Genomic DNA, 27,081 nt, shown 5'->3' with positions numbered 1-27,081 from the left:
CATCAGCTCTTTTCTTTGAATGTTTATTTCAGCAACATATAGCCTTCTATTATATGACTATCCATTAGAAGTAGTTTTCTTGTTCTGTCTCTAATGGTTTCAGAAATGACTACATGAAAATGAATAAGTCTCTTACTTACATTGTGCGCTTTCCTGAAGAGTATATTATGGGTTTTCTGGGATTCTTTTTGTTAAGCCTTTAAAAAATTGCTTTTATTTTGGATAAGGAATATAAACAGTGGGTAAATTGTTCATTTCAGCTTTGGTATACCATTAAACATCAATCATATGACACAATAATTTGTTTCAGCATGAATTACCAATAAAGTATTACTTGTAAGTGCAGATGACCCTTATCAACACAGGTTTGAACTGCTCAGGTCCACTTTTACACGGATTCTTTTCACAGTAAATACCACAATATTGCACCATCTGTGTTGGTTGAAGCCTCAGATGTGGAACTGCAGCAGTGGAGGAACCACATATATGGAGGGCCCATTATAATTTTTACACAGATTTTTGACTCTGTGGAGAGTCAGATCCCCTAAATCCCACTTTGTTCAAGGGTTAGCCATACTCACAATTTTTTAAAAATGTAGACTATCCAGCTATATTTCACTTATAAGATTTTTAAAATGTCAAAAGCAAACTAAGAAAACAGTTCAAGTGTGGCTCACCTTTCTAGGTCCTGTGCTCTTTAATTCAAATACATCCATTGTGTAATTGACCCTACGTCCATAGTGGTCAAATTGAACATTTCCTGTTAGTCCTTGAATTTGAACCTATGAATGAAAAAGAAAATCTACACATGTAATCATTTGCCATTTTACTTACAGAAATCTTTACTTCATCTGCTAGGCTTATGACTATGCATGGGTGTGGAACTATAATCTGTAAGCAACTCACTAAAAAAGTCATGGGGTATTTGAGCTACTGGGATAGAATTGGATAGAACCAATACAATATTGTAAAGTAATTAGCCTCCAATTAAAATAAATAAATTTAAATTAAAAAAAAAGAATTGGATAGAGGAATATCAAAGAAATATATAAGCGATTCTGTTATGTACTTGAAAGATAAATTTTTTTTTATTATGAAGTTTCCATTGTACTTCTTCAATTTTGAAATATTATCTATAAGAATAGAAACATGGTTTCCTTTTTAGTTACTTTTCAGTTTTATCTACACATCCACATAATAGATTAAATAACCCTGATAACCAGAGCAGATCATATTTCTCCTTGCTAATGTTAAAATTAAAATATTCAGAAAAATAAATATATTTTTGAAAATATTCAAGTGTACTTTATTCCAAATCCTTTTAATTCATTTAAACTTATGTTCTGAACCTGTGGCATTTCAGAACATTTAAAATGTATTACTAAAAATACACACATATTACAGTAATCATTTGAAAAACAGTGTTAGTATAACTACAAAAGACTAAAATAAATACTTAAGCCAAGGTTACAAGGCAATTTGAAGGTCTACTGAGGCAGTCAGTAGATTAGTAGACTAAGACTGTATGCCAAATATTTCAGATTCTTCCTCATTCTGGGTCCAAGGTGGGCTTGTTCTTTTTGGACACTTTTTGGTTAGCTAGGTGTCTGTGACTCTTTCTGACAAAAGCGTTGTTAACAGATGTAATGAGTGCTAAAGCATTTTATTTATTTATTTATTTATTTTACTTTACAATATTGTATTGGTTTTGCCATACATCAACATGAATCTGCCACGGGTATACACTAGAAACCTCCTACAACTCTTTTCCTTTTGTAGCATTCAAGATGGTAGCTGCTATGTCAGCTTGGGTCCCTGAGTGATTATAAAAAACAGAGTGTCCCTACTAATCTGATGTGTGTCTGTGAGTGTGAAATCCTCTTTTGTTGTTTTAAGCCACTGAAGCTTGGGGTTGTTTATTACTGTTACATAACCTAGCTTATCCTGGCTAACCATCTACATAACATATAAACACCAGTATTCTATCTAGTGGGCTTCTGAGGTGGCTCAGTGGTAAATAAGCTGTCTGCCAAACAGGAGACGGGGGTTCTATTCCTTTGTTGGGAAGATCCCCTGGAGGGAGAAATGGCAAATCATTCCAGTATTCTTGCCTGGGAAATTCCATGGACAGAGGATTCTGGCAGACTACAGTCCATGGGTTCACAAAGACTTGGGCATGACTTAGCCACTAAACCACTACCTCCGCCATTCTATCCAGTATCCTATGTAGAAATGTCTCAGAAATGATAATGGCTCGATATATTAAAATGGAAATTGTAATATATCGGTATTTGCCAATAGATTATTTTGTTTTCCTGAAAACTCCATTTAAAAAGGACAATGAAATAAATTGAAGGCTTCCCAGGTTGTTCTACTGGTAAAGAACCTGCCTGCCAATGCAAGAGACATAAGAAATGCAGGGTTGGGAAGATAACCTGTAAGAGGGCATGGAAACCCACTCTAGTATTCTTGCCTGGAGAATCCCATGGACACTGAAGCCTGGCAGGCTGCAGTCCATAGGGCTGCAAAGAGTTGGACACAACAGAAGTGACTTAGCACACATGCATGTGTGAAACAAACTGAACATAAATAAAATTGTGAGTTACCTGTTTGAGTGTCCTCTCCATGTCAATTCCCTGGCCCCATGGAGCAGCTGGATTTGCCAGACAATCTCCAGCATTTCCTCTCCTGGAAATATCAATTTTCTGTCTTCTGAGACTTCGGAATGTTTCAGCCATCACGAGAACTCCATCATAAGTCAGAGCAGATGTATACTAACAAAATTAAAGTAAATATAATGGTAAAATGTTAAATTCTTATCAATCCTTAGGATTTGCCTGGGGACTATGTGGGTTTATCTTTGGCTGCAAAGACTCAATATGCCAGCAAATTTGGAAAACTCAGCAGTGGCCACAGGATTGGAAAAGGTCAGTTTTCATTCCAATCCCAAAGAAAGGCGATGCCAAAGAATACTCAAACTACCGCACAATTGCACTCATCTCACACGCTAGTAAAGTAATGCTGAAAATTCTCCAAGCCAGGCTTCAGCAATATGTGAACCATGAACTTCCAGATGTTTAAGCTGGTTTTAGAAAAGGCAGAGGAACCAGAGATCAAATTGCCAACATCCGCTGGATCATAGAAAAAGCAAGAGAGTTCCAGAAAAACATCTATTTCTGCTTTATTGACTATGCCAAAGCCTTTGACTGTGTGGATCACAATAAACTGTGGAAAATTCTAAAAGAGATGGGAATACCAGACCACCTGACCTACCTCTTGAGAAATCTGTATGCAGGTCAGGAAGCAACAGTTAGAACTGGACATGGAACAACAGATTGGTTCCAAATAGGAAAAGGAGTACGTCAAGGCTGTATATTGTCACCCTGCTTATTTAACTTATATGCAGAGTGCATCATGAGAAATGCTGGACTGGAAGAAACACAAGCTGGAATCAAGATTGCCAGGAGAAATATCGATAACCTCAGATATGCAGATGACACCACCCTTATGGCAGAAAGTGAAGAGGAACTCAAAAGCCTCTTGATGAAAGTGAAAGTGGAGAGTGAAAAAGTTGGCTTAAAGCTAAACATTCAGAAAACAAAGATCATGGCATCTTGTCCCATCACTTCATGGGAAATAGATGGGGAAACAGTGGAAACAGTGTCAGACTTTATTTTTTGGGGCTCCAAAATCACTGCAGATGGTGATTGCAGCCATGAAATTAAAAGATGCTTACTCTTTGGCAGGGAAATTATGACCAACCTAGATAGCATACTGAAAAGCAGAGACATTACTTTGCCAACAAAGGCCCATGTAGTCAAGGCTGTGATTTTTCCAGTGGTCATGTATGGATGTGAGAGTTGGACTGTGAAGAAAGCTGAGCACCGAAGAATTGATGCTTTTGAACTGTGGTGTTGGAGAAGACTCTTGAGAGTCCCTTGGACTGCAAGGAGATCCAACCCGTCCATTCTAAAGGAGATTAGTCCTGGGTGTTCTTTGGAAGGAATGATGCTAAAGCTGAAACTCCAGTACTTTGGCCACCTCATGCGAAGAGATGACTCATTGGAAAATACCCTGATGTTGGGAGGGGTCGGGGGCAGAAGGAAAAGGGGATGACAGAGGATGAGATGGCTGGATGGCATCCCCGACTTGATGGACATGAGTTTGAGTGAACTCCCGGAGTTGGTGATGGACAGGGAGGCCTGGCATGCTGCAATTCATGGGATCACAAAGAGTCAGACATGACTGAGCGACTGAACTGACGGACTGATGTGGGTTTATGACATAAAGTACTATGCTGTCTGAAAAGCAGATAAATTACTGCCCTTAATTTAACTTCCCCTTAAATTAAATTACTTTAATTTAACTTTAATTAATTTACTCTAGCTACAGAAATTTCTGCTTTTGCCTTATTACAAAGACTGTGTATCAGTTCTTACCACTATGATTTTAAAAAGGAGAAAATACACTCTGTAAAATACAAATTCTATTGCACAGTTTTCCATCAGTTGGGAGAAGCAAGCCCTCTAGGTGAGGTCTTTCTGCTGTGTCCAAGTAGAAACAGCTAATGTATTTTTTTTAAAGGGTTAAATGCAGTATTTCCACAATCTACCTTGCAGTCTCTTGCTGTGGGTGAGCCTCAGGAGGGCTGGGATATCCCAGTCTTTCCTTCTCTCAATGTCCATTAGGTTTTCTTTAGATTTCATAAATGCTTATTGACTTAAAGTGTATATCTCTGTCTAGTTTTTCAGAAGAATGAATGGGAATGCTTATTGTTACTTTAAATATAGGGTACCAGAAGTAGCATCTACTTATTTACCAAATGTATATACACGTTGCTAAATAAACGTGAGTACTGTTATGCCCATGCTTGCAGAGTGTGCTTAGGAAGGTTAGATCATTTCTCTAAGTTTCTATTGTAACTTAGGATCAAAGTGGAGAAATGAAATATAGATCATCTGTTTTCTGATGATCTCCTGTGCTTCTCTTTGAGAAAAGAGAAATAATCTCAGGAAAAGATTATTAAGGTTAACAGAGAAAATGAAGAAAAACTGAGAAGGAAATGTGGTTTGTTTAATCTGAAAATTAAGAGAACAGGGAATACTTGTAAAATCTGTTTACAGAATTCCTAATCATATGAAAAATATGGTACAATTTTCTTGAAGTGTGGCAGAGCATCAACCACTGATCATGATGAAAAACTACATTTTTTCTTTCAAGAATTTCATATATGCACAATTCTATATGATTAACGCATTCTGAGCTTATACTAAGGGTAGTTTTGTGACATGGAACATTGGGAGATGATCTTGATTTGCTGCTTATAAATTAAGAAAAATCATTAGAAATTTAAATTGTAGAAAGTAAACTTAGGCAATATGACTATTAAGTATAGCAATCAGTTTTCCAGGGAAGGACTGAGATATGGATAAGATAAAGAATACAAACTCTAACAAAGAACTTTTCAATGGTAAAGAATTTAATTAAAGCTTCATCAGAAAGATTTATATGTGACATATAAATTATAAGTCTTGCTATATATTCTTCAAGGATATGAAAAAAATGGACTTAAAGATAAGCATACACACTCATAATTGGAGTGGTATGGTTGATGAAAATTAAGAAACTTAACCCAAAATGGGCATACCTCCTCCCCTGCCTGGACCAACATACTTTTGGGTAGAGAAAGCCATCAAATCATCTTTCTGGATGGCAAGAAAATAAAAACAAGCATTGATGAATAAAGAAAAAAAAAAAAAAAGCAGTGCTAGCATTTTAGGATCAAGAGAGAAAAAAAGAAAGCTATTGTTGCTTTTCTAAATGGGAGAAAAAAGCTGAGAAGATATGACACCAAAAAAGCAAAAGCACTTGCTGTGTTTAAAAAGTCCATTCATTTTTATGAAACAAGTGAACTACAAAAGAGAACAGATATTGTACAGACTGGAGCAGAGCAAAGTGGATATTTAGCCAGTGGCAAAACCTTTTGACAGCTCATAGAGCTGATAAATGGAAAGAAGCAGTAGTTAAAATTGGTTTTATTTTGAAACGGATTTCATTATTTTATATATGTCCTATTGTGCTAAAGTCCAAGAAATCATATTTATGGGCACATGTGCCCATAAATTTCTAGATGGCATCTAGAAATTCTTATTAAACATACTCTTCGTTTTGGAGGTAAGGCGGCACTTCCCTGGTAGCTCAGATGGTAAAGAATCCGCCTAAAATGAGGGAGATCTGGGTTCGATCCCTGGGTTGGGAAGATCTCCTGGAGAAGGAAATGGCAATCCACTCCAGTGTTCTTGCCTGGAGAATTCCATGGGCTGAGGAGTCTGGTGGGTTACAGTCCATGGGATGGCAAAGAGTTGGACATGACTGAGCAACTAACACTAACTGAAACTAAGTGTTGGCCTAGAGCTATTTATTGCTTTAGGCAGTGATTAGAATGATGGGATGAATTCTGTTTATCAAAGATTATATATAAAAAGGTATAGTTTGGTGGAATCGTAGTGCAGTAACAGGGGTCTAGGTTTTGAGAAGAAAGAACTACATGAATTCTAATTCTATTCATACTTTTAAGGAAATGTGTAGTATGTTTTCCAGTTACAAAGCACAAAACAGAATAAAATAAAATAATTACTATTTTCTGAGTAGTTGTGAGGATAAAATTTCATATTATATCTGAGAGTTCTTTGAAAAGTGTGCTAGACACTGGCTAGGAACAGTGACAACTACATGTGTGTGAAGTCACTTCAGTCCTGTGCTACTCTTTGCAACCCCATAAACTGTAGCCCACTAGGCTCCTCTGACCATGGGATTCTCTAGGCGAGAATGCTGGAGTGGGTGGCCATTTCCTCCTACCGGGAATCTTTCTGACCCAGGGATCAAACTCATGTGTCTAATGTCTCCTGCATGGGCAGGAAGGTTCTTTACCACTAGTGCCACATGGGAAGCCTACACAGATGTCCCAAAGGTGTAGTGTTAAAGTCCTGTCTAGTGTTCCTGAGTGAAAGAAGGCTGTGATGTGCTTTATAGAAAAAAATATATGTTCGATTAGGTTTGTTCAGGCTTGAGTTATGGTGCTACTGACTGTGAATTCAATTAATATTAATTGATCGACAATATCTTAAATAACGTATGTTTAAACAGAAACACACATATAACAAAGTGTAAGTGTTGATTGGTTGACAAAACTGTTGTACCTAACTTTGTAATCTTCCCTAGAAGTAAGGGCTCAATAGTCTCTCATTCAGTGTTCATGGCAGCTCTATAGAATGTAACTACCATAAATAATAAGAACTGACTACATGTATTTATTAAATGGTCACTGGATACCTAGCATACTAAGAGAGCTGTGAAAGATAAAACAAAGTGCCCAAAGCTATGACATAGATAAGTCTGGTTGGAGATTATCAAATAGTACACCTTGTAATAGGCTAAAGGCAAGAGAGGGAAGGAATAACCACACCAGTGTATCTGGACAGAAGGACCACAGTGGACAAATATTATTACATATTATCACTGGAAACAAAACAAAACAAAACAGTTACAAGGAACTACAACACACTGCCAAGAAGTTTGAAGCCCATTATAGATACTAAAACTCTAAGGATAACAAGGACTTGAAGAGATGGTTTACAGAAGAAATGCTGAGATGAAAAAAATAGTTGAAAAATATGTGAGGAAGAAAGAGAAGGGCAAGATTGTCTCTACATACACTGATGAAGAATGAGAAGAACATGCTGTAAAGGAAATTATTCAGATGAGTTTGGAAGGAAGCTTGATGCTTGTTTTTCCTTGTGTATTAATATTTGAAATAATTGAGCATTTTGGATAATTTTCCTCTAAGCCAGCTTGAAGGAAAAGCAGACTGAAAGACTTCTTAACTTTCTTTTTATCTTGAAGGTATTTTTGCTTTTTAATATGCTTCCATAGACTGGTTCCAAATATGAAAAGGAGTACGTCAAGGCTGTATATTGTCACCCTGCTTATTTAACTTATATGCAGAGTGCATCATGAGAAATGCTGGACTGGAAGAAACACAAGCTGCAATCAAGATTGCCGGGAGAAATATCAATAACCTTGCATATGCAGATGACATCACCCTTATGGCAGAAAATGAAGAGGAACTAAAAAGCCTCTTGATGAAAGTGAAAGTGGAGAGTGAAGAAGTTGGCTTAAAGCTCAACATTCAGAAAATGAAGATCATGGCATCTGGTCCCATTACTTCATGGGAAATAGATGGGGAAACAGTGGAAACAGTGAATGACTTTATTTTGGGGGGGGCCGCAGAATCACTGCAGATGATGACTGCAGCCATGAAATTAAAAGACGCTTACTCCTTGGAAGGAAAGTTATGACCAACCTAGATAGCATATTGAAAAGCAGAGACATTACTTTGCCAACAAAGGTCCGTCTAGTCAATGCTATGGTTTTTCCTGTGGTCATGTATGGATGTGAGAGTTGGACTGTGAAGAAGGCTGAGCACCGAAGAATTGATCCTTTTGAACTGTGGTGTTGGAGAAGACTCTTGAGAGTCCCTTGGACTGCAAGGAGATCCAACCAGTCCATTATGAAGGAGATCAGCCCTGGGATTTCTTTGGAAGGAATGATGCTGAAGCTGAAACTCCAGTACTTTGGCCACCTCATGCGAAGAGTTGACTCACTGGAAAAGACTCTGATCCTGGGAGGGATTGGGGGCAGGAGGAGAAGGGGAGGACAGAGGATGAGATGGCTGGATGACATCACTGACTCAATGCACGTGAGTCTGAGTGAACTCCGGGAGTTGGTGATGGACAGGGAGGCCTGGCGTGCTGCGATTCATGGGGTCGCAAAGAGTCGGATACGACTGAGTAACTGAACTGAACTGAAGCTTGCAAAGTGGTGCAATATAGTGGACAATGCACTTGTCTGAAGCTCAAGGAGTTCACAACTTGTTCCTGGGCAAACATTTCTCAAATCTGGTCCTTGACTCAAGGACAATCAGTTAACATACCATTTAATATCTTGCATTTAGAAATTTGTAAAATCAGAGGTTGGACTATAGTGCTTGACACACAGTGGATACTCATTAAATGCTTTCTTTTGAAAGTAATGAAAATGGTATGACTAGCTAAAGTGCTATACTACACAGAGGAAATTGACAAAGCTGCAAGAACTGAGATTCTCTACCGTAGATTATAGTTTTCTAGGCTTGAATTTTCAAATTATGTTTGAAACTTTTTACCTGCATACACTGTCAATGAGAGATTAGTAAAAGTTGTTTAAATGATGATGTCTTATTATCAGTTCAGTTCAGTTCAGTCGCTCAGTCATGTCCGACTCTTTACAATCCCATGGACTGCAGCACACCAGGCCTCCCTGTCCATCACCAACTCCTGGAGTTTACTCAAACTCATGCCCATTGATTGAGTCAGATGGCATTACCGACTAAATATATTATTATGGAGAAGTTCAAAACCACTAAGTTAGAGTTTAAGAAACATTATGCCATTACCTACATGATATTGAAGGAATTTAGCTTTTCAGGAGAGAAAAAAATGTGCTTATGATCAGAAATTTACCAACTCCCTTTGCAAATATCAATAACATACTTCTGCAATGTCTGTCAGATAAAATTAAACAATCTGACATTTTACTGTTAATTTGAAAGAGGAATTTTGCAGAAGCTATATATTTTACATTTTTTTTAACCACTTTCCTTACTTACTGTCAATAATTTTGCAAATATAGTTGTTTTCTGAGTGGAATAGTTACTAGTGGTTATTCACATTTGAAATAATTTTAAAAGTATATAATTTATTCAGGGACATTCATATTGCAAATTAATAATAATAATAAACTAGTTGAGCAAATGGCTAACATCTCCTCCATAAAATATAAACATTTAGAAAATATTGATTTGTGTGACAAATAGTGACAAAATATTTCTGCCCCATGCCACACTGTGCCTGACAAAATATTACTAGGAGAACTGTATAATGAACTTTCTACCTTAAATTTTATAAAGTACTAAAAATACATAAGATAAAAACAAACAAATACCTTTGGAGGTGTCTCAGATCCTGGATATTCTCTCTGATCTAGTTTCTTCCAGCGATCCATTAATTTGGTCACCATAGGTGTGTTAAAATCTACCAACTGGAATCCTGTAACATTGGCTCCACCGTGTATAAATCTCTCAAGAGAAATATCCTTGAATCCCTATAAAAATCAGTATGACAGTTTATTAAGCTTAGTTAATTATTGGAGTTAATAGCTAACATTTTGGCTCCTCAATGTTAACATGAATTGATAACCAATATTATTTAAAAGTGGTGGCTTTAAACAACTGGAAGATTATGTCAATGTTGAAATAAAAACAATTACGTCAATTTAGCTGTTAAACTCTGTCATTCAAAATCTAATGCATGACACCACATCAACACCAAAAAAGACAAAAATCACGTGATCATCTCAACAGATATAGAAAAAAAAAACATTTGACAAAATTCACCATCCACTCATGATAAATATTCCCATCAAAGTGGATATAATGGAAACATATATCAACATAATAAAAGCTATTTGTGACAAACCCACAGTCAACATAATATTCAATGGTGAAAAGCTGAAAGCCTTCTTGCTAAAATTTGGAATAAAACAAAGATGCCCACTGTCACCTCTTCTATTCAACATACTATTGAAAGTCCTAGCCACAGCAATTAGACAAGAAAAAGAAACAAAATTTTATTCAAATTGATAGGGAAAATGTAAAGTTGTCATTATCTGCAGATGACATGATATTATATATAGAAAACTCTAAAGATTCCACAGAAAAACTACTAGAACTGATAAAAAAAAATTTAGCATGGTAATAGGATACAAGATTAACATACAGAAATCTGCATTTTTAACACTAATAATACATATCAGAAAGTGAATGTAAAACAATTATTAGATACATCAAAAAAACTTAAACTACCTAGGCATAAACTTCACCACAGAGGTGAAAGACTTAAATGCTAAACATTGATATATAATTGTATAAAACATTGTATAAAACAATGATAAAGGAAACTGAAGAGGATTCAAAGAAATAGAAAAATAACCCATGCTCTTAGATTGGAAGAGTTAATATTATTAAAATGGCCAACTACTTAAAGTAATATACAGATTTAATGAGATCCTTATCAAATAACTATGACATTTTTCACAGAACTAGAATGAATAATCCTAAAATTTATATGGAGCCATAAAAGACCCAGAATTAAAAAGCAATCTTGAAGAAAAAGAACAATGGTGGAGGCCTAACTGTCTCATACTTCAGACAGTAATATAAAGCTACAGTAATCAAAACAGCATGATCTTGGCACAAAAACAGATATATGGGTTAATGGAACAGAATACAGAACCCAGGAAAAACCCAACACAACCTACAGTCAGTTAATCTTCAATGAGGGAGGCAAGACTACATAATGGAGAAAAGGAAGTCAATCTCTTCAGCAAGTGGTTTGGGAAAGCTGGACAGCTGCATATAAATCAATGATATAAGAACACGCCCTCACACCATACATAAATATAAACTCAGAATGGCTTAAAGATTTAAATACAAGACCTGATGCCATATAACTCCCAGAAGAAAATATAGGCAAAACCATCTCTGATATAAATTGAGCACTATTCCCTTGGTCAACCTCCCAAAGCCAAAAAAATAAAAGCAAAAATAAACAAATTGGAACTAATCAAATTTAAAAACTTTTGAGCAGCAAAGGAAATCATGAACAAAATTAAAAGGCAACCTACAGGGTGGAAGAAAATATTTGCAAATGATGTGACTGAGAAGGACTTAATACAAGTGCTCATACAGCTTAATATCATAAAGACAAACAACCCAATCAAAAAAAAAAATGGGCAGAAGAATTATAGTGACATTTTTCCAAAGAAGATATTCAGATGGTCAAAAAGCACATGAAAAATGCTCAACATTGCTTATCATTAGAGAAATGCAAATCAAAATCACAATGAGGGATCACCTCACACAAGTCAAAATAGACATCTTCAAAAAGTCTACAAATAATAAATGCTGGTAAGGATGTGGAGGAAAGGGAGCCCTCTGACACTGTTTGATGGGAATGTAAATTGATATAACCACTACCGAGAACAGTATGGCAGTTCCTTAAAAAACTAAAAATAGAGTTGCCATATGATTCAGCAGTTCTACTCTTGGGCATGTATCTGGAGAAAATTCTAATTTGAAAAGACATCTGCACACCAGTGTTCATAGTAGCACTATTTACAATAGCCAAGACATGGAAACAACCTAAATGTTCATCAACAAATGAGTGAATAAAGAAGATATGGCATATACACATTATGAAATATTGCTCAACCATAATATAATGAATGCATGAAGCAACATGGATGGGCCTAGAGATTATGATACTAAATGAATTGTCAGACAGAGAAGGACAAATATCATATGATATCACTTGTATGTGGAATTAGAATAAAATAATACAAATTAATTCATTTACAAAACAGACTTAACAGACACAGGAAGCAAATTTCTGTTTACTAAAGGAGGAGAGGTGGGAAGGATAAATTAAGGATTTGGGATTAACAAATACTACTACATACAAAATAGATAAACAATATGCAAAGGAATCCCAGGGCTGATCTTCTTCAGAATGGACTGGTTGGATCTCCTTGCAGTCCAAGGGACTCTCAAGAGTCTTCTCCAACAATACAGTTCAAAAGCATCAATTCTTTGGCACTCAGCCTTCTTCACAGTCCAACTCTCACATCCATACATGACCACTGGAAAAACCATAGCCTTGACTAGATGGACCTTTGTTGGCAAAGTAATGTCTCTGCTTTTCAATATGCTATCTAGGTTGGACATAACTTTCCTTCCAAGGAGTAAGCATCTTTTAATTTCATGGCTGCAGTCACCATCTGCAGTGATTTTGGAGCCCCCCAAAATAAAGTCATTCACTGTTTCCACTGTTTCCCCATCTATTTCCCATGAAGTGATGGGACCAGATGCCATGATCTTCGTTTTCTGAATGTTGAGCTTTAAGCCAACTTTTTCACTCCCCACTTTCACTTTCATCAAGAGGCTTTTTAGTTCCTCTTCATTTTCTGCCATAAGGGTGGTGTCATCCGCATATCTGAGGTTTTTGATATTTCTCCCGGCAGCGCCGAAGAATTGAAGCTTTTGAACTGTGGTGTTGGAGAAGACGCTTGAGAGTCCCTTGGACTGCAAGGAGATCCAACCAGTCCATTATGAAGGAGATCAGCCCTGGGATTTCTTTGGAAGGAATGATGCTGAAGCTGAAACTCCGTACTTTGGCCACCTCATGCGAAGAGTTGACTCATTGGAAAAGACTCTGATGCTGGGAGGGATTGGGGGCAGGAGGAGAAGGAGACGACAGAGGATGAGATGGCTGGATGGCATCATTGACTTGATGGACGTGAGTCTGAGTGAACTCCGGGAGTTGGTGATGGACAGGGAAGCCTGGTGTGCTGCAATTCATGGGGTTGCAAAGAGTCGGACACGACTGAGCGACTGAACTGAACTGAACTGAACATATATAATAGGGAACTACATTCAATATTTTTTAAAAATCTATAATGGAAAATAATCTGAAAAAGAATATATATATATATAAAATACATATATACACACACACGAGTATGTGTATAACTGAATAACTTTTCTCTACATCTGAAACTAGCGCATTACAAATCAAGTATATTTCAATTAAAAAATATAACACATGAGGAAAGGATATAAATGTTTCTAGTTTAGTTCAACTGAATTTAACAGGTATCAGTATTTCTGAAATGCCTCTGAGTGCCTTTTATGAAGCATGGAGGAGGATTCAGGAGATGAATGAAATGCATCAAATATAAGACACCTAAGCAGATACGTGTCTTATGTGAAAATGTGTCTTATATTAAGATTTTATGGTACTCTGAGTCTGTGATGTGTAACACTTCACGGAGGTTCAGCTTAGTTACAAAATGGTTTAAAAGAAGATAGAGATAGTGTTTTGAGACAAAGAGGGTGAAAGCTTTGATTATATCAGTCACTACAGTCCTCATAGTTCTGGGAAATGGCAGTGGATATGAGAGCAATAAGCCATTTATGTGTGGTAGGGAAAAATACAAGTCCCAGCAGGTGGAGTGAGGAAGGTGGACAGGAAGGTGTCGCCTCATTTGGTTCAGAGGAAGTTAACTAAGTTAAACAAATTCTGGAAAAAAGTTATTTATTTTCTAGCTATATCTTTCTATCATCTATCTGTTTATCACTCATTTCTCTCTCTCTCTCTCTCTCTTTTATATATGTATTCCATACCTGGCTCTATTTTTCCATTAGAAATTTGAGGTAACTTACAACAACACACACCCAATTTTGTAGACACACAATTATAGGAAAAATACAAAAAGTATATTACAAAAGTGAATTATTATAACCAAAGATATTAACTCAGGCAAAAGTAAACCACACACCCACAGAGTTTGAAGCATCTGCACTTGCTTTCCTGTTTGTCCCCTTTAGGTATTTAGGAAATCTTTTTTTAAATGTGAATTTGATTCAGTAATCTTGAGAAAAAGTTTATCTTTTTCCTTTTTTTGGTCAACATAAATTATACAGCAGTGACCCTACAGTTATAGTAGGAATCAAGTAGAAGAGGAAGACCTAGTGTTACCTATCCTGTTGCATGTGTCTCAGCCATGATTTTGGAAACTTCTCTGTTTTTTTATTTTACTAACAAAGAGGAATTTCTTACTAGCCAATATATACATGTTACTGTCTGGCTACTGGCAACTAAGGGACAATGAAAGACCCAGAGTGTGTATTCATAGTTAATATTAATGCTGGGCTGATTATGTATCAGGCATTGTGGTAAGCGCATTCCACTGATTATCAATCTAATTCTCACAATAAACTTATGAGATATATCCTATCTTACAAATAAGGAAGCCACATGTCAGTGGGTTAAAGCAAAACTATTCAAGATCTCCCAGCAAATACATATTAGAACCAAAAGACTCTCAACTTTGCCTTTTAAAAATTATGCTCTTGTGTATTTTTTTTTCATTTTTAAGTTCTTTTAAAAATTTTTTCCTTTATTTTATTTTTTTAACTTTAAAATATTGTATTGGTTTTGCCATATATCAACATGAATCCGCCACAGGTATACACATATTTTTACACAAATATGTGTTTTCCCTTGAAGATATAGGGCTTCCCTTGTGGCTCAGCTGGTAAAGAATCCGCCTGCAGTGTGGGAGACCTGGGTTCGATCCCTGGGTTGGGAAGATCTCCTGGAGAAGGGAATGGCTACCCATTCCAGTATTCTGACCTGGAGAATTCCGTGAACTATACAGTCCAGGGGGTTGCAAAGAGTTGGGCACGACTGAGTGACTTTCACTTTCACTTTTCATGTGTTTTCAATTTTGATATTTATCATAATATTCCTAGGAGAGGCAGGGAGATACTGTAGAAAGCAATCCAGGCTCTGACTCCCATTTCTGCAACTTTCTAGCCTTAGGTTTTCCACATGCAAAATGAGAATGATAATGCTAATACAGCTAGCACATCTGGTTTGAATTTAGTAAATAATGGCTATTGTTAATTAATTAAGTCAATAAATATTTATTTCATGTCAATTATATGCTAGCTGATTTGACAGTTCATCAGTAATATTCTCAATTTACTGGGAAGAAAATTAGACACCAGAAATCAAATATATGATTTTGAAACTGGAAAAACACTATCAATCTCTAGCTAGTTAAATGTCAGTTGAACATTTGTTCATAAAGAAGATGATAGGGCAGACCCAGAGATAGGCAAATAATTTCAATTTTCCAAAAGCTACAGTGATTCAACTATTGCATTAATTGCTAACTGGTAACATTATTATTTTATTTGAGGGGTTCGTGAAATAGAGTACCTGCCAAGTTTTTTTTTTTTTTTTTTGATAGAGTTTTCCCACAGGTACAATACATACAGGCGAAGCTGCAGCCTTCAGAAGAATCATGTGATGTAAAGCCTGACTGATAAATAATAGTTTACATTTCTCTGATTCCATTCTGTTGTTATGCTGAAGGTAAAGGAAAAAAGATGACCACATTTGATTATAAGCTTCTTTTAGATATAATCTAAAGAATAGTAGGTGACTCAGTTAACTTTAGCTGTGTCTATTTGAGTATAGGCAATATTTTTTCTTTTATATTTTAAACTAATTTCATATAGAAGATCAATAGGCTATAGACTGGAAAGCAGTTTTCATGGAAGGTTACTTTGATGACTAAGTAGGTTTTAGTTTTTAAGCACAGAAATTGTGGAACTGTGGAACAAACAGTTTCCAGAACAAACTGTGGAAAATTCTTCAATAGATTGGAATACCAGACCACCTTACCTGCTTCTTGAGAAATTTGTATGCAGGTCAAGAAGCAGCAGTTAGAACTGGACATGGAACAACAGGCGGGTTCAAAATTGGGAAAGGAGTACATCAAGGCTGTATATTGTCACCCTGCTTATTTAACTTATATACAGAGTACATAATGAGAAATGCTGGACTGGATGAAGGACAAGTTGGAATCAAGATTGCTGGGAGAAATATCTATAACCTCAGATATGCAAATGACACCACCCTTATGGCAGAAAGTGAAGAAGAACTAAAGAGCCTCTTGATGAATGTGAAAGAGGAGAGTGAAAATCTGGCTTTAAACTCAATATTCAAAAAACAAAGATCATGGCATCCGATCCATCACTTCATGGCAAAAAGATGGAGAAACAATAGAAACTGAGAGAATTTATTTTGGGTGACTCCAAAATCAACTGCAGATGGTGACTGCAGCCAGTGATGAAATGAAAAGATGCTTGCTCCTTGAAAGAAAAGCTATGACCAACCTAGACAGCATGTTAAAAGTAGAGACATTACTTTGCCAACAGAGGCCCATGTAGTCAAAGCTACGGTTTTTCAGTAGTTGTGTATGGATGTGAGAGTTGGAGTATAAAGAAAGCTGAACTCTGAAGAACTGATGCTTTTGAACTGTGGTGTTGGAGAAGACTCTTGAGAATTCCTTTGACTGCAAGGAAATCCAACCAGTCAATCCTAAAGGAAATCAATCCTGAATATTCTTTGGAAGGATTGATACTGAATCTCCAATACTTTGGCCACCTGATGTGAAGAACTGACTTATTTGAAAAGACCCTGATGCTGGGAAAAATTGAAGGCGGGAGGAGAAGGAGACGACAGAGGATAAGATGGTTTGATGGCATAACGAACTTGATAGACATGAGTTTGAGCAAGCTCCGGGTATTGGTGATGGACAGGGAAGCCTGGTGTGCTGCAGTCCATGGGTTCAGAAAGAGTAGGACATGACTGAGCTACTGAACCAAACTGAACTGACTGTGGAACTGAAAGTGTGGAAAACATTGTAATAAAATCATCTCTACAGTCCTAGAGCAGTGAAGGGAGAGGTGGTCAGTGGTTAAATAACTAAGTAAATAATGCCCCAGAGGGCAAAGGGGAGACCAGTGAGAGAGTTTCTGCTTATTGAAATGGGCTACTCAACAATGTCTGCATTTCACAATAGTTAATGGCATCCTAAGAAAATATTAATTTCCAACTTGGCTTTCCTTTTAATTTTCATTTAGAGTTGATACATACTCTGGGAAGAAGAGAGAAAGTGAAATTAATAAATTAGAGAACTTCAGATATCCTAATGATTACTGATGTAAATCTACAGGTTCATCATATCATATGTGTTTAATAAATACTTTTTTTATATTTTTCTAGTTAAGAAAGAATTTCTGCTGTTTTGTATTTCAGGTTCACAGGTTGACTAAATCATACTGAGACAGCTCAGGTACACTTAAAAGAAAGAGTGTCAAATATAATGGGAGAAATTCCCTTTTAACACATTTTAAATGTTAGGTTAAAAATTGACTTGGGAGGGTGGTCCCAATATGGTGGAGGAATAGGACAGGGAGACCACTGTCCCCCACAAATTCATCAAAAGATTATTTGGATGCTGAGCAACTTCCAGAAAACAACGTCTGCCCAGAAAGGCAGCCCATTCGCTTCAAAAGGAGGTAGAACAAAATAGAAAAGGCAAAAAGAGTGACAAAAGAGTTAGGGATGGAGACCCATCCTGGGGAGGGAGTCATGAAGGAGGAGTTTCCAAACAGCAGGAAACCCTCTCACTGGCAGATCTGTGGGGAGTTTTGGAATCTCAAGGAGCAACATAACTGGGTGGAAAAAGAAAAAAACCCACAAAATAGGTGCCTAACCACAACTCCCAGCAGAGAAGTAGCCCAGATGCTCGCATCAGCCATTGGAGGCTGGACAGGGAGCAAAGGCTGCATGCTTAGGGTAAGGACCAGGCCTGAATGCCCTGAGGAGAATCTGAGGGAGCTAACGTGAGACAGCAGCCCAAACCATGGGATAGCCAGAGAGAGAGAGAGAGAACTTTCCTGTGAAATGCTCTAACTTAATGCACAGCCTGGCCCACTCACAGAGCAAAGGATTGAGTGATCACCAAAGGAGAGCTATCCAGTTGCATACAATCCCCTCCCCACCAGAGGCAGAGAGGCAGGCAGGCGACAGCCAGAGCCAGAAGGCAAGGAGCTACTCCAATCTCGGCCTCAGAGACCAGCATCCTCCACCAAACTTTGAGCAGGCCCCCAGTTGCTAACCACATCTTCCTGGGATCCTGGATGGTTGACATCTGCCAGGAGTGTCATAGCTTGAGATCAGCTTCCCAGAGGAGACAAATGGCACACCCGAGACCAGAGAGGTGATTAAGATGCATGGCCCAACTGGGACAGTGTGCTCCTCTAGCACCTGATCGCCTGAGCTGCTCAGACCTGGGAAGGGCACAAAACGCATGCCCAACAGAGTTTGTGCCCTTGTGGAGTACCTGAGAACCTGAACCCAAGTGGCTCGGACCTGAGAAGTGCATGAAACCCCAGGGCCCGCTTTGGACAGTGCCCCGCAGAGCACCCTGCAGCCTAAGCAGTGTAGAACCAGAAAGCACATGCCGTGAGATTGGGCAAACCCAGTGTGGTCCATACACTGCAAGCACTCCTGACACACACCAGTGATATTTGTTTGCAGGGTTCCTCCAGCCCCAAAACACAACTGAACAAGTGAGCGTAAATAAATGACCACCTTTGCCCCCTTGTGTCAGCGCAGAAATTAGACATGGAAGAGACTTTCAAACAGAGGAAGCCAAAATAAACAAAGAAGGGCAAACCACTCTGGAAGTGACAGGTACAACAGATTAAAACCCTGCAGTTAGCATTGACTAAGCATTGGAGGGGGCCTATAGACCTTGAGAAGAAGTACAAGCTGGAACAAGGAACTATCTGAAACTGAAATGACCCTACACTGCCCTTGAAAGCTCCAGAGAAATTCCTAGATATATTTTACTATTATCACTTTTTAATTTTTTAAATTCTTTATTATTCCTTTAATTTTGTTTTACAGCCTACCATTACCTTGCCAAAAAAAGACCCTATTTTTAAAGCAAATTTTATATGTATATTTTTTTATAATGTTTCTAATTGATTTTGTTTTGAATTTTTAATATTGTATGTTTGAGAGTCTAACTTCTACTCTAGATTTTTAATCTTTGTTTTTTGGTATTTGTTACCAATTTTGTACCTTTAAGAATCTAATCTTCAGTATTCATGTTTACTTCAGTTCAGTTCAGTTCAGTTGCTCAGTCGTGTCTGACTCTTTGCGACCCCATGAACTGCAGCACTCCAGGCCTCCCTATCCACCACCAACTGCTGGAGTCTACCCAAACCCATGTCCATTGAGTTGGTAATGCCATCCAACCATCTCATCCTGTCACCCCCTTCTCCTGCCCTCAATCTTCCCCAGCATCAGGGTCTTCTCAAATGAGTCAGCTCTTTGCATCAGGTGGCCAAAGTATTGGAGTTTCAGCCTTAGCATCAGTCCTTCCAAAGAACACCCAGGACTGACCTCCTTTAGGATGGACAGGTTGGATCTCCTTGCAGCCCAAGGGACTCACAAGAGTCTTCTCCAGCACCACAGTTCAAAAGCATCAATTCTTCAGTGCTCAGCTTTCTTTACAGTCCAACTCCCACATTCATACATGACCATGGGAAAAACCATAGCCTTGACTAGAAGGAATAAGCATCTTTTAATTTCATGGCTGCAATCACCATCTACAGTGATTTTGGAGCCACCCAAAAATAAAGTCAGCCACCATTTCCCCATCTATTTGCCATGAAGTGATGGGACCGGATGCCATGATCTTAGTTTTCTGAATGCTGAGCTTTAAGCCAACTTTTTCACTCTCCTCTTTCATGTTTACTTAGGGTTGTGATTACTGGCTTGATTGCTTTCTCCCCTTTTGACTCTCCCTTTTATCCCCCAGGTCACCTTTATCTCCTCCCTCCCCCTTCTCGTCTCTATTTAACTCTTTGAAACTCCCTGGGCATTCCTGGCTGTGGAGAACACTTAAGGAACTGATTACCTAGATTGGTCTCTCCCATTTTGACTACCCCTCTTCTCCTCCTGGTCATGTCTATCTCCCTCCTCCCTCTTCTCTTCTCCCTGTAACTCTGTGAATTTCTCTGGGTGCGCCAGAGTCTGGAGAGTCTTTTCACCATTAACCTATATGTTTTATCACCTGTGCTGTATGGATGGAGAAGACTTGATGCTACTGTAAGAATAAGACTGAAAGCCAGAGCAGGAGGCTTAAATCCAAAACTTGAGAACACCAGAGAACTCCCGATTCCAGGGAACATTAATAGACAAAAGCTCATAAAAGCCTGTGTACCTACACTGAAATCAAGCACCACCCAAGAGCCAACGATTTCCAGAGCAAGATTTACCTGCTTATTCTTCAACAATGCAGGAAAACAGCCCTGAGCATTAAAATACAGGCTGCTCAAAGACATGCCAAAACCACATACTCCCCAAAACTCACTACTGGACAGTTCATTGCACTCCAGAGAGAAGAGATCCAGCTCCACCCACCAGAATACAGACGCAAACTCCCCTAAGCAGGAAACAAGCCACTAGTCCAACCCCACCCCCAGGGAGCAGGCTCCACAATAAAGAGGAACCACAAACTTCCAGCACACAGAAAGGCCACCCCTAAAACAGCAATCTAAACAAAATGAAAAGGCAGGAAATATTCAGCAGGTAAAGGAACATGATAAATACCCACCAAACCAAACAAAAAAGGAGGAGATAGGGAGTCTGTCTGAAAAATAATTCAGAATAATGATAGTAAAGATGCTCCAAAATCTTGAAAACAAAATAAATAGACCAGAGACAAGGATTGAGAAGATGCAAGAAATGTTTAACAAGGACCTAGAAGAAATAAAAAAGAGTCAATCAATAACGAATAATGCAGTAACTGAGGTCAAAAGCACTCTGGAGGGAACCAACAGTAGAATAACTGAGGCAGAAGATAGGATAGGTGAGGTGGAAGATAGAATGGTGGAAATAAATGAAGCAAGAGGAAAAAAGAAATAAAAGAAATGAGGACAACTTCAGAGATGTCTGGCACAATGTTAAATGCCCCAACATTCGAATCATAGGAGCCCCAGAAGAAGAAGAAAAAAAGAAAGGGCATGAGAAAATACTTGAGGAGATAATAGTTGAAAACTTCCCTAAAATGGGGAAGGAAATAGCCACTTAAGTCCAAGAAACCCAGAGAGTCCCAAATAGGATAAACCTAAGGCAAAGCACCCCAAGACACAAATTAATCAAATTAATGAAGATCAAACACAAAGAACAAATATTAAAAGCAGCAAGGGAAAAGCAACAAATTAAACACATGGGATCCCCATAAGGATAACAGCAGTTCTTTCAGTAGAAACTCTTCAGGCCAGAGGGGAATGGCAGGACATACTTAAAATGATGAAAGAGAAAAACCTACAACCCAGATTACTGTACCCAGCAAGGATTTCATTCAAGTATGAAGAGGAAAGCAAAAGCTTTACAGACAAGCAAAAGCTGAGAGAATTCAGCACCACCAAACCAGCTCTTCAACAAATGCTAACGGACCTGCTCTAGACAGGAAACACAGAAAAAGTTTTTAAACTCGAACCCAAAACAACAAAGTAAATGGCAATGGGATCATACTTATGAATAATTACCTTAAATGTAAGTGGGTTGAATACCCCAACCAAAAAACAAAGACTGGCTGAATGGATACAAAAACAAGACCTCTATATATGCTGTCTACAAGAGACCCACCTTAAATCAAGGGACACATACAGACTGAAAGTGAAGGGCTGGAAAAGATATTTCATGCAAATGGAGACCAAAAGAAAGCAGAAGTAACAATACTTATATCAGATAGAATAATCTTTGAAATAAAGATAGTGATAAGAGACAAAGAAGGACACTATATAATGATCAAAGGGTCAATCCAAGAAGACATAACAATTATAAACATATATGCACCCAACATAGGAGCATCTCATTGCATAAGGCAAATGCTAACAGGTATGAAAGGGGAAATTAATAGCAACACAATAATAGTGGGACACTTTAATACCCCACTCACAGCTATGGATAGATCAAACAAACAGAAAATTAGCAAGGAAACACAAACTTTAAATGATGCAATGGACCAGTTAGCCCTAATTGATATCTATAGAATATTTCAACACAAAACAATGAATTTCACCTTTTTCTCAAGTGCACATGGAACATTCTTCAGGATAAATCACATCCTGTGCCATTAATCTAGTCTTGGTAAATTCAAAAAACTTGAAATCATTTCAAGCATCTCCTGCAATGAGGGAGACCCCAGTTCGATTTCTGGGTTGGGAAGACCCCCCTGGAGAAGGGAAAGGCTACCCACCCCAGTACTCTGTCCTGGAGAATTCCATGGACTGTATAGTCCATGGGAACGCAAAGAGTCGGACATAACTGAACGACTTTAAATGTAAAATGTAAAGCAAGCATTTTTTTCTGATCACAGTGTGGTAAGATTAGATGTCAATTACAGGAAGAAAACTATTAAAATATAAACATATGGAGGCTAAACAACCCGCTTCTGAATAACCAACAAATCACAGAAAAAATTAAAAGAGAGATCAAAATATGCCACAAATGAAAATGAAAACATGACTACCCAAAATCTATGGGTTTCAGTAAAAGCAGTACTAAAGGGAAGGTTCATAGCAATACAAGCTTACCTCAAGAAACAAGAGCAAAATCAAATAAATAACCTAACTTTACACCTAAAGCAACTAGAAAAAGAAGAAATGAAGAACCTGAGGGTTAGTAGAAGGAAAGAAATCATAAAAGTTAGGGCAGCAATAAATGAAAAAGAAACAGAGGACACTCTATCAAAAATCAACAAACTAAAAGCTGGTTCTTAGAGAAGATAAATAAAATAGACAAACCATTAGCCAGATTCATCAAGAAAAAAAAGGGAGAAGAATCAAATCAACAAATTTAGAAATGAAGAAATTAAGGAAACAATTCCATTCACCACTGTGATGAAAAGAATAAAATACTTAGGAATAAATCTACCTAAAGAAACAAAAGACCTATACATAGAAAACTGTAAAATACTGATGAAAGAAATCAAAGAGGGCACAAATAGATGGAGAAATATACCATATTCATGGATCGGAAGAATCAATATAGTGAAAATATAATACCCAAAGCAATCTACAGATTCAATGCAATCCCTGTCAAGCTACCAACAGTCTCTTTCAGAGAGCTAGAAGAAATATTTTCACAATTTATATGGAAATAGAAAAAATCTCAAATAGCCAAAGCAAACTTGAGAAAGAAGAATGAAACTGGAGGAATCAACCTTCCTGACTTCAGACTATACTACAATGTCATCAAGACACTATGGTACTGGCATAAAGACAGAAATATAGATCAATGCAACAAAATAGAAAGCCCAGAGATAAACCCACACACCTATGCACACCTTATCTTTGACAAAGGAGGCAAGACTATACAATGGGAAAAGACAGTCTCTTTAACAAGTGATGTTGGGAAAACTGGTCAACCACCTATAAAAGAATGAAACTAGAACACTTTCTAACACCATACACAAAAATAAAATGGATTAAAGATCTAAACATAAGACCAGAAACTATAAAACTCCTAGAGGAAAACATAGGCAAAACACTCTTTGACATAACTCAGGGTAATGGAAATAAAAGCAAAAATTAACAATTGGGACCTAAATAAACTTAAAAAAACTTAAAAGCTTTTGCACAACGAAGGAAACTATAAGCAAGGTGAAAAGACAGCCTTCAGAATTGGAGAAAATTATAGCAAAAGAAACAACTGATAAAGAATTAATCTCAAAAATATACAAGCAGCTCAATATCAGAAAACAAATGACCCAATCAAAAAATGTGCCAAATAACTAAACAGACATTTATCCAAAGAAGACATACTGATGATTAACAAACACATGAAAAGATGCTCAACATCACACATTATCAGTTCAGTTCAGTTGCTCAGTCATGTCCGAATCTTTGCTACCCCATGGACTGCAGCATGCCAGGCTTCCCTGTTCATCACCAACTCCCGGAGTTTACTCAAACTCATGTCTATTGAGTCAGTGATGCCATCCAACCATCTCATCCTCTGTCATCCCCTTCTCCTCCCACCTTCAATCTTTCCCAGCATCAGGGTCTTTTCAAATGACTCAGCTCTTTGAATCAGGTGGCCAAATATTGAAGTTTCAGCTTCAACATCAGTCCTAACAATGAATATCCAGGACTGATTTCCTTTAGGATGGACTGGTTGGATCTCCTTGCAGTCCAAGGAACTCTCAGGAGTCTTCTCCAACATCATAGTTCAAAAGCATCAATTTTTCAGTGCTCAACTTTCTTTATAGTCCAACTCTCTCATCCACAGGTGACTACTGGAAAAAACATAGCCTTGATTAGATGGACATTTGTTGGCAAAGTAACATCTCTGTTTTATAATATGCTTTCTACTTTGGTCATAACTTTTCTCCCAAGGAGTAAGCGTCTTTTAATTTCATGGCTGCAGTCACCATCTGCAGTGATTTTGGAGCCCCCCAAATAAAGTCTGCCACTGTTTCCACTGTTTCTCCATTATTTTCCATGAAGTGATGGGACTGGATGCCATGATCTTTGTTTTCTGAGTTTTGAGCTTTAAGCCAACTTTTTCACTCTCCTCTTCCACTTTCAACAAGAGGCTCTTTAGTTCTTCTTCACTTTCTGCCATAAGAGTGGCCATAAAAACCACAATGAGGTACCATCTCACACTAGTCAGAATGGCTGCCACCAAACATCTACAAATAATAAATTCTGGAGAGGGTGAGGAGAAAAGGGAACCCTCTTACACTGTTGGTGGGAATGTAAACTAGTACAGCCACTATGGAGAACAGTGTGGAGATTCTTCAAAAAAACTGGAAATAGAGCTTCCATACAACGCAGAAATCCCACTGCTGGGTATATACACTGAAGAAACCAGAATTGAAAGAGACATGTGTACCCCAATGTTCATCGCAGTACCGTTTACAATAGCTAGGACATGGAAGCAACCTAGATGTACATCGGCAGACGAATTGATAAGAAAATTGTGGTACATACACACAATGGAATATTACTAGCTATTTAAAAAAATGCATTTGAATCAGTTCTAATGAGGTGAATGAAACTGGAGCCTATCATCCAGAGTGAAGTAAGTCAGAAAGAAAAACACCAATACAGTATATTAACGCATATTTATGGAATTTAGAAAGATGGTAACGATGACCTTATATGCAAGGCCACAAAAGAGACACAGATACAAAGAACCAAATTTTGACTCTGTGGTCACCCACAGGTGAGGGTGGGATTATTTGAGAGGATGGCATTGAAACATGTGTATTACCATATGTGAAATAGATCACCAGTCCAAGCTTGATGCATGAAACAGGGCTCTCAGGGATGGTGCACTGGGACAACGCTGAGGGATGGGATATGGAGGGAGGTTGGAGTGGGGTTCGAGATGGGGGACACATGTACACCCATGGCTGATTTATGTGAATGTATGGCAAAAACCACTACAATATTGCAAAGTAACTAACCTCCAGTTAAAATACATAAATTAAAAATTGGCTTAAAGTATGAAGTTTTGATGATCAAATAATAGACAAATGGTGGAGTCAGATGTACTTAATGCAAAGAAGTTGAAAAATATGGGAAGCACAAAGAAAAAAAAATAATGTCTTCAAATTCATGGACTCTAACTGGGGTCATTTCACTTGAGCATCAACAAGCTAGACTTAAAGTTTTGAAAATTGAATTTTAGTCTTTATTCTTGCTAACCAGATACCTAAATGTGTATAAGTCACTTTCCTCTCTGCATATTAGTTTCCTTACATTTTTATTGGAATATAATTGCTTTACAATGTGTGTTAGTTTCTGCTGTACAATGAAGTGAATTAGCCATATCACCCATCTAAGTCTTTCACAGACACTGAGCTCAGCTTTCTGTGCCTTATAGCAGCTTCCCAGTCGCCATCTAACTTATAGAAGTTAGCATATATATATGGGTTCTGCGGTGGCTCAGTTGTAAACAGTCCACCTACAATGCAGGAAGTGTGGGTTTGATTCCTGGGTCAGAAAGATCCCCTTGAGAAAGAAATGACACTCCACTCTAGTATTCTTCCTGGGAAATCCCATGGACAGGCGAACCTGGTGGGCTACAGACCAGGGAGTTGCAAAGAGTTGGACACAACTTAGTGCCTACACAATAACAAGTGTATATATGTAAATCCCAATCTCCCAATTTGTCCCTCCAACCCTTTCCTCCCCTCCTGTGTCCATATATCTGTTTTCTATGTCTGTGTCTCTATTCCTACCCTGTACCATTTTTCTAGATTCCACATATGCCTTAATGTACAATGCTTGTTTTTCTCTTTTTGATACTTCACTCTGTATGACAGACGCTAGGTACATCTATGTCTCTATAAAAGGCCTATTTTTCCTTTTAGTGGCTGAGTAATATTCCATTGTGTATATGTACAACACCTTCTTTATCCATTCATCTGTCATTGGACATTTAGATTGTTTCCATATCTTGACTATTGTACACA

The 27,081-nt window shown here is 37.8% G+C and overlaps 1 protein-coding gene across 5 annotated transcripts in view; it reads right to left on the bottom strand.

The window, feature by feature from the left end:
* GRIA4 (glutamate ionotropic receptor AMPA type subunit 4) overlaps positions 1–27,081 on the bottom strand; it is a 673,155-nt gene that overhangs the window by 84,198 nt on the left and 561,876 nt on the right. For all 5 annotated transcript variants that reach the window (XM_025267033.3, XM_025267032.3, XM_025267031.3 and 2 more), the window contains 3 exons: positions 10,042–10,200; positions 2,607–2,774; positions 678–782 (listed from right to left, as the gene is read on the bottom strand). In XM_025267033.3, coding sequence (XP_025122818.2) covers positions 678–782; positions 2,607–2,774; positions 10,042–10,200 — 432 coding nt within the window. The remainder of the gene's footprint in view (positions 1–677; positions 783–2,606; positions 2,775–10,041; positions 10,201–27,081) is intronic.

The sequence above is a fragment of the Bubalus bubalis genome, chromosome 16, assembly GCF_019923935.1.
Source record: "Bubalus bubalis isolate 160015118507 breed Murrah chromosome 16, NDDB_SH_1, whole genome shotgun sequence".
Taxonomy (NCBI): domain Eukaryota; kingdom Metazoa; phylum Chordata; class Mammalia; order Artiodactyla; family Bovidae; genus Bubalus; species Bubalus bubalis.
Note: the sequence above shows the minus strand (reverse complement) of the source record. Positions and strands in the feature narration are given on the sequence as shown.